The sequence below is a fragment of the Solanum dulcamara genome, chromosome 9 (assembly GCF_947179165.1).
Source record: "Solanum dulcamara chromosome 9, daSolDulc1.2, whole genome shotgun sequence".
NCBI classification, from domain to species: Eukaryota; Viridiplantae; Streptophyta; class Magnoliopsida; order Solanales; family Solanaceae; genus Solanum; species Solanum dulcamara.
Genome location: NC_077245.1, coordinates 71,481,280 through 71,502,901, shown reverse-complemented (window position 1 = coordinate 71,502,901; position 21,622 = coordinate 71,481,280). Strand labels below are relative to the sequence as shown.

General features: G+C 37.0%; 1 protein-coding gene across 1 annotated transcript in view; it reads right to left on the bottom strand.

The window, feature by feature from the left end:
• LOC129903214 (tRNA ligase 1) overlaps window positions 1-18,554 on the bottom strand; it is a 34,608-nt gene extending 16,054 nt beyond the window's left edge. Inside the window, exons 1-11 of the mRNA XM_055978722.1 lie at window positions 18,271-18,554; window positions 15,604-16,047; window positions 15,470-15,520; window positions 15,064-15,146; window positions 12,815-12,914; window positions 10,790-10,868; window positions 10,016-10,139; window positions 7,457-7,563; window positions 2,681-2,809; window positions 1,841-1,902; window positions 1,596-1,760 (exon numbers count right to left, since the gene is read on the bottom strand). Of these exons, the coding sequence (XP_055834697.1) occupies window positions 1,596-1,760; window positions 1,841-1,902; window positions 2,681-2,809; window positions 7,457-7,563; window positions 10,016-10,139; window positions 10,790-10,868; window positions 12,815-12,914; window positions 15,064-15,146; window positions 15,470-15,520; window positions 15,604-16,047; window positions 18,271-18,435 (1,509 nt within the window). The 5' untranslated portion in view covers window positions 18,436-18,554. The remainder of the gene's footprint in view (window positions 1-1,595; window positions 1,761-1,840; window positions 1,903-2,680; window positions 2,810-7,456; window positions 7,564-10,015; window positions 10,140-10,789; window positions 10,869-12,814; window positions 12,915-15,063; window positions 15,147-15,469; window positions 15,521-15,603; window positions 16,048-18,270) is intronic.
• Between the last annotated feature and the right edge of the window lie 3,068 nt (window positions 18,555-21,622).

Genomic DNA, 21,622 nt, shown 5'->3' with positions numbered 1-21,622 from the left:
TGGGAAGATGATGCAAGAAGAGAGAGACGGGCTCATTGATTTGTTTACTTAATCCTAGGGAAGTTATTCATTCATCCCTTCCTGTTGATTTGTGCAAGTAAAAGAAAGTAAAATATTTCTTCCCCTCTGGCAACCATTCATTTTCACCTTGACCAAGTACGATGTAAGATAGAGAATTCAGACATATACATAGATTCAAAAGTCATCTAAAATAGGGAGCAAAAGTAAAGGAAGATTAAAACAATCAACAGCAAATTTACAACATAATAATACTCCTCCCTAAGTTAAATTGATTGATGTGCTTCCCTTTTTTGATTGTAATCAAAGCTTTCTTAATGGAACACTCCACCAAAAGGACAATGAAAACCTGCATATTCAACTTTGGCTCCTTCACGACACCCAAAAACTAAGGACTCATCATCACACTCTGGGTACTACCACAACCATAAAATGGTTTGCAATTTATAACTCAAGTCAGATTAAACCACAACATGATTTAAGAAGGGAGAACATAGAAGTAAAGCTACAGGATTTTGTGACAGGAAAACATGAAATACAAAGTCAGGTATTTGAAATCCATTTAGTGCGCCACAAATTCCAAATCAGCTTAATTTCCAAGTTACACAACATTTCCTTTGAAGGGGCAGTTATTCTCACTTTCTTATGTCTCCAAATTTACTTGAATTGCAATGTTTCCCCATGTTCCCACTACTGTTATTAAGCACCACAAGAATGCCTGGGACCAAGCAAAAAGCAGTATGATTTTGTCTCTAAAACCAAAACAAAACACAAGGGTATTCTGTGAGTAACTAGATTTGGGTGTTTTACATGTTAATCCAGAATATTGTAACGTCCTTAAACTTTACACTTCCACTATTATAACTTCCCTTTAGGATGTATTATCTCCCTTGGTTTTCTTTTACAAGTAAAATAATCACCCTCATAACAAACTCTGGTGAATTTTTCTCACACGTCTTCCATTTTGGATTTATCTCCTATACTACAATTTATTTCTCCTACACTACCAAACATGGTTTCTGTATTCTTTCTTCATCTGCTTTAGCAAAAATATACACCACTAGGCGGAGAAGAAGTCAAAGGCGAATATCTCTTTGCCCCCCTCTTGAGTCAATGTGTTGGCCTTCGTTTCTTTTGCCCCTTTAATTAGTTTTTTTCATGTGTAAGGGCACTTCTTTAACCTAATCGATAGTTGTTAGGATGAATCACATGTGGGAGATATGAAATCTCTGTCAACATGAAACAATTAGCAATCATCATCGTAAAAACAATTATGCTAAAATGAGGTTTTGTTGAACATTCTACAAAAAGAGGGTGATCTGATAAGTTGATTATTAGGGAAGAAAAACTAGGGTAAATATACGACTAGGTAGCAAGTTAGCTAGCTCTCTTTCTCAAAACTGATACCACTATAATATGGTTGTAATAACATCTGTAAGAAGAGACTAATTTGGTTAGGTCAGTGATGACTATTGGTTAGGTCAGCAATGACTATCAAGAAATAAACAACCAACAGTAACATCGACAAATTAATTAGGAGATCTTTTAATTGATTCACTTCAGAAATTTTCCCAAACCTGTATTTTTACTGTAGAAAGATCAGCAGGATGTGATTGTAAGAACTTTGAGACAACAGATCGATCAGCATTTCTTGAATGTGAGCCAGAATCTTCATCTCCAAACCAGTCCAAATCATTCGGACAGAAAGCCGTGCCAGCACTCTGAAGAAGTGCCTTTATTTGCTGCACAGAGAAGAGACATAGAGTTTGGTACTTTGGTTACATCAAACTACTCTTTGCTGCTGAAGCACATTGACATTTACCTGCTTTTCTGATCTATTTGCAGCACAAACTTCACGTAGCGTAGGTCCCAGGTCCAAACCCTCTGGAAAAACGAAACAAACGCACATCAAAAATAATATTAAACCCAATTGTCTCACAACTACTATGCCTGAATCCCAATTAAGTTGGGAGTATGAATCCTCATTGACTATGTCGCTCCATAAAGGCTTAGACCAATATTATACAAAATAAAATAAAAAAGTACTAGGAGCTCTTTACATCTCTGGCAGGATTATCCACTAATTGCAAAAGTTTTCCCATCGAAGGACCTATGTTCCAAATATCTAGCAAAATGTAAAAACTTAATTCACATCAAGGACACACAAAAGTAGAAAAAGATAAAAAGCAGACACAACCAAAGAAATTTGAAAGAGTTGAACTTGTGTAGCTGCCTTGCATGAATTATTCGAGAGGGGATATTTCTATTACTTATTTCTATTTACTAGGTACGTCTTCTTTCTATAGTTCATCTGATGCCTTAAGTCCACTTGAGCCACTTCAACATTGATGTCATGCATTTGTTCGTGCAGTTGATGAAGCATATTCTATATGATCTTGCAATATATTCACGGTTCAACTTGGGGGGTGTAATACAGGAGACTAAGACGACTAGTTGATGAATAGGAGATACATTTCAAAACTCAGTCACAAGGTGATGTGGGTCACTCATACTGTCATTTAGGTTTCTTTAACCATTCAATTGCACCACGAATAAAACAATCTTCTCACTACTCATTTAAGCATACAAATAAAACATGTTAACCCCAACAAATAACAGTATAGAGTATTTAGTAGGATCATATAAGAAAAAATCAGCTTACCACCCTCTAATGGCGGAGGACGAAAATCTCTCAGAACCCGCTCCATATGCTCTGAGCTCTCACGTTTTACAATGCGTGCCACAAGGCCCTCCAAAATTTCACCCTGCACTTTTATATGGTCTTTTGATCCTGCACATCACCGAAGTATGAAGGAGAAAAATACTACTTCAAAGACGAGTACAAACAACATAAACAAATACTGCAGAGGGCAAATGAACAGATTGAAAGAAAAACTGCTACAAGATATCCAAAAGGCAATCGCAAATATACCGATAATAGCATGAAGGAATGGCTATTTTAAGATTGTCATTTCACTTCCCAAAAGGTTGTAAACTTTTAGCAGCAATCAAAGTTTAAAAGCACATGAAGCATTTTGCTTTTAGCAACACAATCAATGCTCTAATTAAAATGCTCTTCGAGATCCAGAAAAGAAACAGCAAAATGAAACTACTCATTGAAAGAAATAAACAGAAAGATGCTGAGTCGTGACAATTGTCTGTAGTAGGAGAATGAATCTGGCGACATACCCAGAGGGCAAGGATGGATTATAGAGATAAGGCCTTTAAAGAGCAAGAGAGTGAAGGTTCCTGCTGAATTTTAGAACATTGGTTTGCACCCAGATAGTTTCTGACAAAGGTTCTTCCATCTGAATTGCCATTGGCTCCCCATATACTGTAAGATGTCTCGCTGACATCTATCTCTCTTTGTTCTTCTCCAGACTCCTCACTGTTTTCGTGTGCATCTTCCATAGAGAGGGTAAGGTCGTTTTCTTCTCTTCTTCCTTTACTTTGCATGTTAATTTTCGTCTGTTCTTTGCTTGAATTCTGGCTCCAGTGTGTTTTCTCTCTCTCCATTCTCATAACCAACTCCAGCTCTGTTTAGTCGAGAGAATTTGGAGAGAAAAGAGTGTGTTCATGATTTATTTAGGGGAATTTTAAAATGGGCTCCACACTTTTCCCTTTAATGAAATTTGGTGAATCAAGATTTGGGCTTTAATAGCCCCACAACCATTCCGACAAAGCTGCTGCCCTATAAAATTGTTATGACTGTCCGGGTCCACTCCATACACATGTGTTGACACATTTCCTTCAAGAGTCGTGTGGCTCCCACTAGTAGAAGTGCCAAAGTCCTTGTTAAGGACCGCTGGACAATCTTTTGAAAAAGATTTCCCTATTCTGTCATATGTCTTATCAACTGCAGATTAGGGTTTTCTATAGCCTTTCCTTTCTCAATTCTCATATTGCTGCCTCGAATATTGGGCTCATCCTCTTCCTTCCTCCTATATGTGGCCAGAGCTTCAACCCATAGCGGCAGTGTAAATATGATTTCGCCATCATTAGTCTCCACCGAAGAAGGAATCTTGTCTCGCGGTCCTCACACTCAAATTCGAGCCCATCGTAGATAGTTTTTCAGTTGAGTCTCTTCCTCTGTTTCCAGCCATCCCCCACAGAGATCTCCAATTTGTTTCATCACTTTATCATTCCAAAGCTGCAGTGGTAGACCTAGAATACGAACCCAGAATCACTCGAAGTTAGTTTCTGCCGAAAAAGCTCCTGTCGTCAGTGTCCACCATTCTAGAAGCAGAATGTGATTTTTCCAACTCCATTCTCCCATGAGTATGCGCTCTGCATCTCGTCTCGATTGAAACTCAAATAGGAACTGGTTTCCGTTCATGTCATAGATCTACAGATTGTGAATGCCCATCCATTGCCTTTTACGCCCAGCTCGTAACATCATTTCTGGTGGGTATCTCGTCGCACCCTGGGAATCTTCCCACTAAACAACTACTAAGGGGTCCTTTTTCACCTTTAGAGAAAGCCGCCTGAGTTGAGCTCTGTTCTCCAGCACTCCATTTCTTTCTTTGAATTATTTCTTTGTAACTATCCTTACCCCTGAGTCCCATAGAAGTGGGACCTCATTAAATGAGTTTTCTGGTAATATAATCACTGTTCTGGCCATGCCATTTACTGAGACAACAGAGATAAACTTTCCATATTTATTGAACTTTCAGGTACAATAAAAGCTGGTAGTTGCATCTTTGCATTTCCAAGTCTTAAATGACTTTCCTTTAATGGTTGAAGCTTCTTTGAGCCTATTGCATAACCATAGGAGTGCACACCTGCTAAGCTTCATTCTTCTCATATAAAGCCTTGCACTCTCCACCCATTCGTACCAAAAATCTGTGGGGTTGACCTAGTTTCAGTCAGATCATAGGATTTTCCCCCTAATCTGAAGTAAATCCTTTTGTCCATGCGGATGGGTAGGAAGAATAGAAACACAAAGGAAGTTTCTAGCAGAGGAATTCCACCGGAAAAGGGTGCCCAAGTCCAGAAGGGTCCTTAGGTCAGACTCTCGGTATCCGTGCCTGAGAACATTTTAAATTGTTGTATCTATTTCAATTTCTACAGAAAAATTTCCCTTTTTTTTTTCTTTTTCTACCTTTTGAAGGCCCAGTTAAGAAACCAACATTTGAAGGCATTCAGGCTCCATAAGCAAGCCAAAAAGAGATCCAAAACTATATCCCAACAATCTGCATTTAAATTAGTAATAGACAAGTAAATAATCTACCTCTTCTTCCACTTCTTACACATATAATATATGATATCTTACTCATATTCTCATATGCAAGAAGAGAACAACGTTATATAAAATCCTTCATTTTCCTTAACGTACTTTTTTTTTGTGGGTGTGACAAGACTATAGGTCTTCACACAGGCCTCAAAACACACAGAAACTTAACAAAGTATTGAAGTACAAGTACCACACAATACATACCCAACACATAAGACATATGATATATGAATCTATCTATATTCATAAAACAATAGCTCACTACGCAGCTAGCCACATATGGGAAACAATATCCTCAAAGCTTTATGGTAAAGAAAAAACTGTTCACTCTGTTTATTCCACCTCTATGTGGTCCAATGATCATAATTTTCAGTTGGAATTCTTAAATCACCAATCTTACAAATGTCTTCTGAGCTCCACAAACTTCAAAAAGATCCTCTATCCTCTACTTTGTGTAGATGTAGTTGTGCAATAATCATCGGTCTCTAGTTTGATATGGTTAGAATTGTTGTGCCTTAAATAGTCGAACATTTCGGAGGTCTAGGTCAAACCAATCCATGTTCAACACCTTGATGCCCGTCTTTTAATAATATTTTTACCTTTCATCAAAATGATCCCCTCCATGCCCCTCCCCCCATATAGATCCTATTGTCTTCTCCTCTCTGCCCAACCTACTTGAATTTTCTATTTATTTATTTTGATAAGCTAAAATTTATATTGATTCCAAAGCCAATGAGGCCATAATTACAAGCTACATCTAGATTTAATTAGCAAAAAATCTGAAGACTCTAGAAACTATAATAGAGTCCCTGTATCTACTATATACTTGAATTCTGCATTTATTTGTGGTGAATATCCTGCATAGTGCTCCTTTATTGGTGTCGAATCTTCAAATCCACTTTCGAGTCCCGTCAAATCTTATTCTTGGTCCCCCTACTTTCATAAGAGATGTGATCTCCTTTAGTACATAACGTAATTTTCATCTCGGCATTTGTTTCCAGAAAATGTTCTTTTTTGAAGCCTCTCAAGTTTCTTGGTGTAACAACAGATACTTGATGAAGATAGCATATAACAGAGAAGATGAACGTATATCCGAATAACACCTTCAAGTAAATATTGTACCACCCCGCTAAACATTTCTTCGACCTTCTCAAATAAGCAAATGTGATTTCTGCAGTTACATGTTCAATTTGTGTCATGCTTTATGTCGTTATGATTTCATACTTTGTCAATTAATCTTCAAACAAATAATCTATGATGAGTGACATACTATGTTTTTGGTATAATCAAATATGTTCAAATGACACTACTCCATAATTGATGTTCTAGATTCACTTTAGGTAGGAGTTAGCAGGATTTTGAAGTAAATATTGTAAATATGGTTGTACAGTTTTCAGTACAACCTATGTCCTGTTTGTGAGAAATATATGAATTTATCGGTACCAAAAAAAAAAAATATATATATATATATATGAGTAACACTTGCCTTAACTATTGCATCTGGAAATTATTGCATCACTGAACAAAAATGTATCACCGACAAACAGAAAATACGAGATTCCAACAATCTCATTCCTTCCTCATTATGGCAAGGAAATTTTGGCAATTAACTTGGTAGTAATCTTGCACAGTATGTCTATATTAAGTCTTAATGTGACCCTGCTAATCACAGCACTACAGCAGTGATTTCCATGGTCGATTATGAGATGCCATGACGACAATATGGCATATGAAGGAGTTTGGAATATGCATGGCACTGCATCCAACCAAACTCTTCCTCCAGATTACTTGAATACAAGTTACTTCATTACTTAGAAACATTTTCCTTCTATAAAAGTGCAGCGACATACATAAGTATAACTACAACTTTATATCCTGATGATCATCTGACATCTTTTTAACTACAACTTTATATCCTGATGATCATCTGACATCTTTTTAACTACCTACTCCACTTTTTTCCGAGTTCAAACTAATGTTCCAAGCAGTTCTGCACCCAACTCTTAGTCAAACTACATCATCTCAGTGGAGGGTGGGTGAAAGAGAATACACTCATACAGAAAACCACCTAACTAAAACAATTAGAGTCGCACAAAACAGGAATCAGACTGCATTAAACAGTCCACAGAAATGGCAGAGAAGATGACCAATCAAGTGAAATCAGCTGAACAATTTAAATAATGTTTTGTACAATGTTAAACTTACCAGGTACAGAAATATCAGCAACTTCGTCAAGAGCCTGGCAAACGGAGGTTGCAGTACCTTCCTCACAGAGTGCATCAAACGCAGCAAAGAAGGAAGTCACTGATTTCCTTCACATGGAAACCAAGGGATCTTTCAGAAATAGACAGTCTCTCATACTCCAATAACACAGAAACATACCCAAATTAAATGTTTTCTTCTTTTTAATGAAAAGGAGACAATGTGGAACAACAACCCTCTGAAATCGACAGAGAGAGCGAATAAATGGATTACAACCATCTTCAATTAGTAAGAAAGCAATTCAGAATGGGTATTAGAGTTGCCACATGACCTAGCTTTTCACAGAAGCCAACGACAAAAACTGGTGCTACAGCCTGTTATCTTGTGTATATTTTGTCAACATTGATGACCATTGCACAGGTATCCATTTATGGGAAAGTAAAAGTCTGCTGAGACCTTAAAATCAGAAGAAATTTTGCTGGATTCAGTAGGTGAGGGAATTCCATACTCTTCTTGAGCTGCTATCTAAGTAGAGAATACCACAGATGACTCATAACACCTCGAAGTAGGCAGATTGAAACAGTTTCCTCTTCTCAGTGAATTCATTCTACCGTAGAATATTGAGGACAGATAATATGAGCATAATTTACCAGGGCAGTGGTTTCTTAGAGCTCCCACAATTTATTTCGTGGGGAGATTGGTTGGCAGTGAGAGAAATTGTCATTAAAGCAGAGAATTTGAGAAACATGAAAATAATTTACTTTACTTGGAGCTATATTCGAAAAAAGTTTGAGAAAGTTGTGAAGCACTTCTAAATTATTACCATGGCAAATGGTGTGGAAATAACTTGGATGTGGTTTTTAGAGAATCATATCTTTGTGTGGCACTCTCTACTTCTCATATACTATTTTTATGCAGGATTATCTCATCTATATCAATAAAATAATGACCCTATAAAAAACAATTCAAACCAAAGCAACATGACATGGTTAGGTAAACCTTGAAGGTTAAAAGAAATTCTAGTTATAAGCACCTGTGATATATGTCAGTGAACAGTGTTGCGAACTGAGAGAAAGGAAGTTTACTCCTAATACTAGTAAAACACTAAGGGGTCGTTTGGTTTGAATACAAGTTATGATGGGATTAGTTATGATGAGATTAGTTATGATGGGAGAAGTTATGCTGAGATTATTTCTTATTGAGTGTTTGGTTGTTGTATTCAAAATAATATGCATTGCATAAATTTTAAGAATAGGTTGTTTGTTTACAAAAATACCCTTCACTTTATTTAGTTTTTTATATTTTCTTTGCAAGCTTTAGTTATTCAATATTCATTCTTAAAATAAAACTTTCATCTTCTTTACCTTATATTTTTATGTGTGCATTTTCATGATGTCCGTATGTATTTAAAAATAGTCAAATAAATTTATTAATAAAAATTATATTATATAGTGTAATTTTTAATAGAAAAAATGAATAATTATCATAAAAATGAGTGAATGTTGTTATATATGGTATTAAAAATAATGTAAATATATATAAATGTGAAAAGTGAGGTATAAAAAACATTTAAAGGTATATATTTGTCATTTACCTATTTTATCTCGGGATTAGTATACCACCCAAGAGGAGAGATAACTTATTCCGGTACTATTTATTAATCCCGGGATAAGTTATCCCAGACTTGTCAACCACACACCAACTTAAGTGCCACTATAATTTAGTCCCGGGATTATTTGGTATTATCCTTCACACCAAACGACCCCTAAAGGATAACAGATAGCCCAATATAGAAGACCATGGTCCCACTACAGATTAAGAACAAGCATCTGAAAGCTTGATACCTTTAAATGTCCTTTTAAAAGTCTGGTGTACTGCTAACTGTCATTTCTTATAGCCTAAAATATATGTACTCTTCATTTGTGATTTGTCTTGATGGACTTATGTCAAATGAGTGCAACATAGATATGGCTACTTCGTGTGATTCCTTAAAAAGAATCAATACTAAAATTTGAAGTACCCGTATCTGAACAGCCATGTAACATAGCATAAAGATAGCTCCATAACCAGTATCATCAGCACAAAGCCATCATGCTGCATGGGGTTTCTCATCAGCCAATAGTCTCACAGCTTTGTTCTTACGCCACTCACAGTCAACCCCATACAGGGCCTCAATGTGATACCTGGATAGCCAACTCCTATTGCAAACCTGCTGCTATGAGGTTATATATTCTGCTCTTATGGAAAACTAGCAAGTATTCATAGACCTACTCCTCCTCTGCCCTACTGTTTACATTGCTATACTACAAAAAAGATCCATGTCTAAGACATCCATACTTCAAGTCTTCAACTAATTATCCTCAAAATCTTGTTTTTTGCAGCTGCTAGATAACCTTCAATGTCCAGTTAACTTTTTTACAATATTCCTTCCACAAGTCAGTTCTAAATTGCTGTACTTTCACTGCCAAACTAAATGTCATAAACCCAATGGTTGCTTGTATCAATTGTGACACAAATATTTTCCACAATAAGAATGAAACCAGAACACACTTAAAAGCATACCTTGTTGAGAACAGCCATACATGATTTGTTGGTAATCGCCATTCCCTGCAAAAAGCAATTACATCGGGTGTTGAATAGAAATTTGGTTTTCCATATCCCAACTCCGTGACTGCAGTCACAACCGCTGTTCAAAGAAAGATAGGAAAAAAGTATCAGCAACAGGTGGCAGTCTGATAGATGTCGCAAGTCACAACAGTCAATTACAAACACATGACCATAAACAACCTTGTCAACAAGCAAGTACATTTTGGAAATCAGAATGTGGTGCTCAGACTGTACATAAATCCACATTCTCATGTAACCTCCAAAACTATGAAGGATTCTCCTACATAGCAAGCACCTACAGATCCTTAAGTTGTGAAAGTTCAACACAACTAATATTTTCATCTCTCGAGACCAACACATAGACGAGAGCCAGTTTCACCCAAAAGATAGTCAAGTACTCTTTTGAAAGACTGAAGAGCACCCAAAGGAGTGGCCTAGTGGTCAATGAAGTGGGTTGCGGAGCATGAGGCCTCAGGCTCAAATCCCACCAAAAGCAAAAACACTAGGTGATTTCTTCCCGTCTGTCCCAGCCTTGGGGACAGAGTTACTCGATACATGTGACCCATGGAATTAGTCAAGGTGGGCGCAAAGCTGCAGGCTGATCCGGACACCACGGTTATCAGGAAAAAATAAAGAAGAAGAAGACTGAAGACCATTTGAAACCAAGACATATGACCACTTTCAAGGATATAATTTCATGGAATTGTTAAGCTTCCTTTGAAACCTCACCATAATCATCTCGTGGGCGTTGTCCGTGGTCCCCCAACACCGCTGTGACCAACTCCATTGATATGCACATGCGATTGCGCTGCAACATCCAAGGTTTATTAATTTGGATCTTCTATAAGAAATCATAGCAAGAGTTTTTTCACAATGGTTTTGCAACTAGAGTGAAAAAATGTAGAGAGAAAAATGAAACAAGATGCAAGAGAGTAAAATTAACACCAGTTGAGAATGAAATGGATAGAGCTCTGACTATTGGCATTACATCCTAGTAATATTCTCAGAGTAATTGTTCCAAATAAAGTGATATCCTGTTAACAGTGATAGTATGCGACCTAATCAACCACACTAACCAGATTATCGCACCAATAAAATGATTGCACTATCAAAATTTAAAATATAGGGAACAAAACTATTCCCTCAGACTCTAGTGCAACTACTCTACACAGCTGCTCACACATAGAGGTTTACCAACGCCAGTAAACTTTTTAAAGTCTCATCTCAGACTCTTTTATTTTTTATTCTCAAATAACCATCATTTTCTAGTATTTCAAGTTTGATAGCATTTTCAATGCTTTTACAGAGTAACATACTTAGGTAAAATCCTGGAAAAGGCAATTTGATCCTGGTCTAGACACAGTTCAGAAATTTGAAATTTGTTTAAAAAATGGATTGTGTGCCCAACTCCTAGTTAGGAATTTGAATCAGTTCCTGTGTAGACTAATTCTCAAGCTTCTTTTTTTAATAACCAGAGAAAATCCCCGAGGGGAAATAGTCACGGTTTGAAAATCAATAGATAATGGGTCTGCCCCTATACCCTTCTTCACTTAAATAACACACTTCGTCAATGGACAAATCTGGTTACCACTGACCAAAGCCATGGGGGCGGCTAATTCCACTTCTTGTAATAGAAAAAGAGGAGACGGTTGCCATTAACTGCGACATGAATGGGAATAGCTTTCAGGCTTTACATGTTATCAAACTAATCCACGGGCTTCTGTCTTTTTGTTCTGTTTTCTCATACAAAACTAGGCTTTTTCCAATCCTAATTCCACCTTGCTCATCACTGCACATTCTATTCATGCTCAAAGTTTTCCACACAAGCTATTAACCAGAAGCACTTCGATCCAACCAATTTTTATCCTTTACCCATATTCTATGGCATTTTGAACCATGGAGGATGTGTTTTCCATCAACTAAGAAACGATCTTCTCCTCTTTACCCAAAATATTGGTTTCACTTTCTTCCTCTCGACCAAACAAACTCTTTCAACCTTTCCCCTTTTTGTGTCAACCCTGCAGATCCCAGGCTTGTTAAGGAGTACTAGATGATCACCAGGATTCACTTTACTAAGAGTTTCAGCTGGCTGGGTTATATGAATTCATCTACTCCCAGAAATTGTGTTTCAATGAGGGTGGAGGTGCAGAAATTTTTTTCTGCCCACGATGACGGAAACCCTAGACTTCCGATCCAGTCTTTGGAAGCAGATCCTTTTAAATCTAATTTGATGACTTTATAACATTTTTCGTAAGTAATGAAAAACAGGGTTGGACACTCTATCTGATCTAGACAATGGATACGCATATAATTTGTAATCAGTCAGCGAATCCAATTAATTCTGCACATTAAACAGAATAAAGGCCAGAAAGAGAAAAGATAGAACAGAGAGGAGATCAGAAAAGACAATAAATTCGAGGAACGATCTACTACAAGTAAAAACAATAGAAGAAAGCAGTAGAAATCATTTCAGTAGTAGTCAGATAAAGAGGATTTTCAAGTACATGGGGTTGAAAAAAGCTAAAGTTTTTGAAAATAAACTAAAAGGCAAATTTATTTTCTACTGATAAACTACACCAAGTCTTCCTTGAAACTGTACAGCAGCAAGCTCTTTTAGTTCAAACTATATTTATCATTGATGAGTTTCTTGAAGCTCATTCATGATCAGAAAACATTGAACTGAAAGGATCAGCAATGTCTATAAAGTATGTACTATGAATACTCCTACATTGGGACTAAGATTTAGTTCAATACCTCAAGAAACTCATTGAACTCTGTTTGCTTCTTGCTTGCTTGAGTACCCCATGCCTCACGAAACATCCGACCAAGAACAAAAACACCAACGGCAGTATAGCTACAAAATGCAAATATTACAGCAAGCCTTAGTTGAGATTCAAAGAGTTTAACCACCATAATGACTGCCAGGTAATAGATGACCAACAATATGGAAGGCCAGGGAAATGTAGAATGGATGATTTTGCTGTAAATGGTACCACAGGCTATGTTGTTCAGACTTGTCAAAAAGTTCCCACACCCATGTCGGTCCTCCAAAAATTCACTACTTTTGGAGGATCGAATATGCACCCAGGGAAGCACTTTGAAGAGTCCGAGCGACATAGCCCACAGGCCTATATCATTCTCTGCACAAAATAAGAAGCATCGGTGTAAAATATAAACCATCCAGAATGTAGTTGATCAGTTTATCACACTTAAAAGCAGAAGTTGAATGTCATAGGAAGTCCCTCAAACTCCATTGCTTTTTAACAATAGCACAGCCATGACTCCATAAAATTGTTTGAAGCAACCACCACTGAGCGTACAATTAAGATTACCCAAAAAAACACTAGTTACACCAATAATCTTTGTATACAAAAGTGATGACGTCACACATCGCATTGGGGCGGCATGGATGAAATGGAGACTCGCCTCTGGAATCTTGTGTGATAGAAAGGTACCACCAAAACTTAAAGGTAAGTTATACATATTGGTGGTCAGATTGTCCTTGTTGTATGGGGTAGAGTGTTGGTCAGTCAAGAACTCACATGTTCAGAAGATGCATGTTGTGGAGAGGAGGATGTTGAGATGGATGTGTGGGCATACTAGGAGCAACAAGATTAGGAATGAGGTTATCCGGGAAAAAATGGGAATGGCCTCTGTGGCGGACAAAATGAGGGAAGCGAGATTGAGATGGTTTGAACATGTGAAGAGGAAGCATGCAGACGCCCCGGTGAGGAGGTACGAGAGGCTAGTTGTAGGAGGTGTGCGAAGGGGTAGAGGTAGGCCGAAAAAATATTGGGAAGAGGTGATTAGACAGAACATGGTGCAGCATCATCTTACCGAGGACATGAGTCTAGATAGGAAAGAGTGGAGGTCGCGTATTAGGGTAGAAGGTTAGTAGGGGTAGACTGTTGTCTTGACTTGTGAAGACTTGTTAGTGCATGTCGTATTACTAATTGTACCTTGTAGTTCTGGTCATATGTTGTTAATTGTGTTTCGATTATCACACTATTTTGATGTTGTTATTGTTCTTTCTTGTAGACTTTACACTGCTTTTCTTATTAATTGATATGTTTTTTTCATTGTTTTATTCTTCTTTTAATTGGGTTTGATGCACTTGAGCCGGAGGTCTTTCAGAAATAGCCTCTGTACCTCCACGAGTTAGTGGTAAGGTCTGTGTACACTTTGCTCACCCCAGACCCCACTTAGTGGGATTTCACTGGATATGTTATTGTTGATGGTAATTGGCATGTGGAGTAACTGGTAAAGTTGCTGCCATGTGACCAGGAGGTCACGGGTTCAAGCCTTGGAAACAGCCTCTGGCAGAAATGCAAGGTAAGGCTGCGTACAACAGACCCTTGTGGTCGGGCCCTTCCCCGGACCCTGCGCATAGCGGGAGCTTAAGTGCACCGGGCTGCCCTTTTAACCATGTTTATTATAATCACATAGAAATACATAGGAGGGAGACTTAGACGTTACCTCCTATAGCAAAATACAGGGGAGCACCATAGCTAGTGCTTAGCAAGGTGAGATCTAAGTTAGAGACCTAACATACATCATATAGGATGATTCCCACTCAAAAAGGGAAGCTCATCCTTGACAAAAATTATATACAATTCACCCTTTAAGAGACTAGAAAATTAGAGGGATTAGATAGAAAGACTATAGCCACATGGCTCATATCAGGGCAAGTAGAAGGAAGGAAAGAAGCAAACTAAACAAGAAAATTAACAAAGAAACAAAGAAAAATTGCATCAAAAACAACAAAGGATGAATGACTACTTTAATGAAGTTCAAAGTTCTTCCCAGGGGCGGACCCAAAGCTTTACTACAGGTTCATAGGAACCAACTAGCTTTTGATTGTGAACTTAATTAATATAGTAAATAAATTTGAGATCATTGTAGGAATATATAAACTTCAAATCCTGGATCCGCAATTGCATGTTCATAAAGGAGAGGAAGATGTTTAAACCAAAAAATATGTCGTAACCATAGGCAAAACATACATATTCCCGAAGCTATTCTTGGCATATGCTCCACCCTCATGCCCAGCATACATAAAAAGAGATCCAGAATGCTTAAGTGTGACCTGGAAAAAAAACCAGTTCCCCGCATAATTAGCATAAAAAATACCTATTAGAAACAAGCTTTAACAATTAAAGAAAGGACTACAAAAAGAGATTATGACAAGATAACCCAGCTACAATGATGACCAAGGTAGTGAAAATTGTGCCTTCATCTTATAAGCATCCAACTTCCTTAACTGATGTTTTCATGAAGGACCGAGAATTGTAAGGTAAAACTAAACTCAAAATCAGCCCTGTTCAAGGAAAATGTACCTTCCCCATAAAAAAGAATAAACGAAAAATTAAATTAGCATAACATCAAAAGCCAAACAAGCTTGAATCATACCTCCACTGTAGCCAAGCCTTTGGAGACCATCTCTATCATCCTTGTCCTAATCTGAAAAACCATACTACCATTCATGAACTGCCACTTTTAAGCGGCATGAACCACAGAGAGAGGGAAGTTGGAGAGATCACTACCTCCTGATCTGACTTCTCATTCTCAAATTTTGGGTAGAAAGTGGCCCTTACTTGGGCTCTCGAGAATGTTGAGTTATCTACAGTAAAATTTTCCAATAAATTACCCTTGAATAATTTACTTAAAAGAGCACTCTTTTGTTCATTTGGTGTTTTTTCAGCTTCAACCGTCGCAGCTCCAGACACTGTTCCATATGATTTGGGTTTCCAGATGACTTTTTGATGCTGCACAGGTGACTGGGGTGTTAATCCAATGCTGACAAACTGAAGAGATGCGACTGGAACACTAGACTGTGCACCGCTTTCAGTAATATCCAACGACTTTAGATGGTCGGTAATGGCTTCAGTAGTTGCAGCAGATACAGGTTCGACATTTGAAGACGAGCCAGGTACACTATTGGAACTTGGCCTCACTTGCGATTCTCTTTCTTTATAACCACCCCTTCTCTGCAAATCAGAAATTAAAGTGATTAAACTACATCCAAATTTTAGATGCACTTACAGACACATATATGACAAAAAAGGTTGAACAAACTTGCCGGAATGCATACTCCACAGCTATCTTAGTCCTGCATAATTAACTAAACTACAAACACAAGTATAGTGGCACAAGAAGCTCACATATGTAAGGTGGAGGTGATGATGTCACAAAGAGAAACAATTACGAAAAAGAAAAGGTTTGACACAACTGCCGTGGTTTGAAACTCCTCAAGGAAGTAGCAAGATTTAGATAAAATCAGCGAACCACACATAAAAGAGGGGTTTCTATCTAAGCACAAAACATAAACAAAGCTTCAAAACAGAATATAAAATAAGAGAAAATAAAAAGAGAACACACTGCACATTGGTGTTTAACTTTCCTTCCTAGTTAGCCAGTAGTAATACGACTTCCAATTTCGAGAAACTATTGGATTTCTTAATGAAAAATATTAACACATAAGGAGACAACAACAATTACCCCTCAATCCTGAACTAGTTGGGTCAGCTATACCAATCCTCAGACTATGTCCCTCTCCATTTGCATTCACGGAAATAGAAATGTTTAAAAATTTAATCAAAAAGATCATAATGGCAACATCCAAGATTAATAGTTCAGGAAACAACAACAACTACCCCTCAATCCTGAACAAATTGGATCAGCTATACCAATCTCTAATTATTATGAACCCGCAGCCGCTACTCTTTGGGTGCACACAAGGTAAACCCCACTCTTGTGCAATAGCTCGCAAATCACACGCGAGAGGTAAACCGCACTAGGCAATCCCTGTGTGACAAGCTCAACCCTTTCCATTTGCATTTGCATAAATAGAATATTTTAAATTTAACCAAAAAGATCTTAGTGACAACGCCTAAGATTATCAAAGACTCGTTCTTTTAGAATGCAATCTCAAAATTGGAAATTCAGAAGCATACCCAAAAACTCAGGAAAAAAAAAACAAGAAGGCCAATATACCAATATCAAAAGTTGATCAATGACCCAATAAATATAGAAAAACAATTCCCGCTGTCCCCCAATTTACATGAAAAAACTCATTCTTTTAGATGCAATCTCTAAATTGATAATACAGAAGCATACCCAAAAACTCAAAAAACAAGAAGGCTAATATACCAATATCAAAAGTTGAACCATGACCCAACAAATGACATCCAACAGCCCCAGTCCTTCTGGTTTGCACTAGAAAAACAAACTCCCTCTGTCCTCCAATTTACGTGAAAAACTCGTTCTTTTTTATGCAATCTCAAAATTGGACATTCAGAAGCATACCCAAAAACTCAAAAAACAAGAAGGCTAACATACCAATATCAAAAGTTGATCAATGACCCAATAAATGTAGTAGAAAACAAACTCCCTCTGTCCCCCAATTCACGTGAAAAGCTGTTCTTTTAGATGCAATCTCAAAATTGATCATACAGAAGTATACCAAAAAACTCAAAAAACAAGAAGGCTAATATACCAATATCAAAAGTTGAACCATGACCCAATAAATGTAGAAAAATAAACCCCCTCTGTCCCCCAATTTACGTAAAACAAAAAAAAACTCGTTCTTTTATAATGCAATCTCAAAATTGGACATACAGAAGCATACCCAAAAACTCAAAAAGCAAGAAGGCCAATATACCAATATCAAAACTTGATCAATGACCCAATAAATGTAGTACTCCCTCTGTCCCTCTCAACTTATGTGAAAAAATCGTTCTTTTAGAATGAAATCTCAAAATTGGACGTTCAGAAGCATACCCAAAAACTCAAAAAACAAGAAGGTCAATATACCTATATCAAAACTTTATCACCTGACCCAGTAAATGTAGTACTCCCTCTGTCCCTCCCAATTTATGTGGAAAAAAAAATCGTTCTTTTATAATGCAATCTCAAAATTGGACATTCAGAATCATACCCCAAAAAACTCAAAAAACAAGAAGGCCAATATACCAATATCAAAACTTACATCAATGACCCAATAAATGTAGAAAAACATACTCCCTCCGTCCCCCAATTAATGTGACATTTTTGATTTCTCAAGATTCAAACTGTATGAAATTTGACCAAACATTTAAAATGTATTCCATCACATTTACATGAGGGAAGGAATTACATGTTATAATACTTTTAATATCTGAATTTTTAGTACTAAGCGTAAAGCATAACATAAATTGAGAGTAATAAAATACCTGATTATTGGGCATGAGTGAAGAGAATAGCATGGTACTGAATGAACCAGATTGAAAGCGAAGGAAGATTCTAGAAGGTGAGGATGAGGAAGAAGAAGAAGAGGGATGAAGAGGAAGATAGAGCTTGGAAGTGAAAGAGTAAACGATCCTATGGGAAACCGACATTCAGTACTACACCAAAAAAGGAAGACTGAACCGCCAGAAATTTCAGGGGGGAGAAGAGCGGCTACCGCCTTGAGGCAGTCTTGAATCAATGGGTTCCACGGGCAACACAGTAAACTATTTGGCAGTTTGGCACAATGACCCGTTTGGACAGGGCTTAAAAAAAAAAAAAAAGTAAGTTTTATGTATGATGTGCTTTTAAATAAGTAGTTGAGTGTTTGGATAAAAGTGTTTATGTTGAAAATAAGTGTTTGAATTTTAAGGTTAAAAGAATAAAAAGGGTAGTTTGGGAATTTATTTAAAATATATGGGATATTAAAGTAATTTTCATGGTCAAACAAAATGACTTTAAGCACTTAGAAAAAAAAGTTAGAAATCCTAACTTTTCATTTTTGACTAACTTTAAGAACTTTATGGCTTAAAGTTAGCATTAGACAAACACGTCCAAAAACTAAAAAGGGGCTTTAACTTAGTTTTAACCGACTTAAAGCCCATCCAAACGGGCTTAATTAGGTTGGGCATTCGTTTAGTTGAGATAATTGAACAAAAGGTGTTTTTTAAGGGTTGGTTTTTGTTTTTGGTGACTTTGGTTTGGTCAAATAAAATTAAATAAAAAGTAAATTTGATTAGAGTAATTATAAATTTTGAAGTGTATATTAATATTTTAAAATTTTTGAAAAGTTTTTCCTCTCATTTTAAATTTTAAATTTTGAAATGTCACGATCCAAGTTAGATCCTAGACGTGACACGGCGAATAGGATTTCGAGAAATTCTAAATAAGTCTCTTAGCATAACATAGCATGACTTAGAATAACATAAAATCAGCATAAGAGAAATACGTAATATCAAGCTTAAAACCATCATATCATAGCAAACTCAATCAAACTCAGAATCTAAAAATAACACTTGAAAAGCGGAAATAAACAATACTAGCCTAACATAACCTCTATGTAAATAGATGAGGTGTAGCACAAGCCCTAACTTACCAACAACTAAAAGAAATATTGTCTGAATGTAAGTATCATGGCAACGTTCTTGGAGCATGAGCACTCGCCAAACTATAAAGCAACGCAAAATCGATCTTCTAGCCACGTGTGGGAGGAGGAACGTCAAAACCTATATTGTAAATACAATATGGGCACAAAAGTATGTGTCGGTACTATAGAATGTACTGAGTGTGGAGAATGTGCAATGCATGACATAAAACGTGGTAATGCAATGACCAAGCTAAAACATAATGAAATCCCTTAAAACATCGGTTGAAGCATAGAACATGGTCAATGCAATATTCATACGAAAATCATGAAAGAGTCATCATGAGAATATAGCATAGTAAGAATCATGAGTCATAGTGAGAGATATCGCCAATCGACATAAACTATGTGAGCTATAATATCGAGTATAGTGTCTTCCCCGCACCGAAAAGAAGTTGTCCTACTTTCCAGTGTAAGGACCTTAAACATCGCTTAAGTGGATCCACTAAGTTACTAATGAATCAATCTTCAACTAACGGGTGGTCCTTTCTCCTACGGTGGCTTGTAGTTATGGGACTAAGGAATTGCTTATAGAGACCCGGCCTTTACTAGCGGGAGAGCCTCCATCCGAAAGTCCACTCTGTGCTAGATAACGCTCTCAACTGAATATCGCACATAAAGATAACCATATCATAATCTTAGAAAATGATAAAAATCTAGCAATACCAAATTTATCATAACATAATTGAATCATAAGAATAGCTCCTTCCACATATCATGATTTCATAACATATTCATAAAAGACACTTATCCAAAGCATCTAGATCATGATAATTTTTTCATAGAAAATCACACTTACAAAGTGGCTAAATTATGGAAAACTTTCATGATGAGACTACATCCCTTTCGAAGCCAACCTTAGTTTCATAAAATTCATGTTGATACTTCATCTAAAGCATCCTTAAAATGATAGTTCATAAATTCATGACGCATGCATAATTCTCAAACACAGTTCATAATTATAAAATAGGAATAATGCATGGGTTCATGTAAATTTCATCAAAAACATGTAATTGAGATCAACTCATGTATAATAAGATCAATAAGATTGAATAAAAGCATAATCAATTGAACCCAATGCAAGATCATCAAAACCCTAAAAACTTGGATTGAAAGTTATGAAGAAAGTAAAGAGATGTTTGGGACTCCATGGATGGAAGAGGATCCATGGATGAAATTCTCACATACCTCACTGAAATCTAGCCTTGAAATTTGAGGGGAGACTTAACTTCTTGGAACCCTAGCTTGGAAAAGAAGATTGTTTTGGGGGAGAAAACCTTGAGAGCCTTAGGGAATTTTAGGAGAATAGGAGTGAATGAGGGAAATTTTAAAGGTTTAGGTAGATATAGGTCGTGCAATGTAGTCCAAAATAACGTAGTTTTGACGTTAAAAAATGAAGAATGTCCAAAATATTCCGAAATTAATTATACCGATAGTGATCTACAGATAGGATCTACCATTCATAGGTCCTATTACGATCAGTCAAGAGGGTTCGTGAAAAATTATGACCAAAAATCCAAGCTATTGGAATTGACCCGACGACCCTGATCAATGGGTCATCGAAGACCCTACCAGCCATCAATCAATCGTTCTGTACAACTTCAAATTTCCAACTTTCTGAATTTCTGAATCTTCACCTACATCTTCACCTACGAGTCATCCTGCGACCCGTCAAACTCTCTATGGCCCCTAGAGACTCCTCATCCTACCAACTCCTGAAAATATAGTCTCTGAACCACTAAGTACAAAACATCTTACAGCTCGTAATACGTTCTACGATCCTTAGGAACCTCTAGTCAAACATAAATTGAGCTATTAGAATTTGTCGACTTCAGGACCCTCCCTTACGAACCCCATCTACGGACCGTAGGACTTTATACGATTCGTAGACTCCAATTGTAATCTTGAACCAACACGTAGCCAAATTTTCCAAGTGTCTGAACTTCCTATGAATACCCTCCTACGGCTCGTAAGTCTTTCTACGACCCTGTAGGTCGGCTCGTAGAAACCTGCACCAACAACATTTCTACAAAAATTTTCCTTGTTTTGACTTTCCAACTTCACATGAAATTTCCTCCTTCATTATCTTTTTAATCTTTCTTTCTCTTTTCAGATTTTCTCTCCCTCATCTTCTTCTTGTTTCTTTCTTTCCCTCT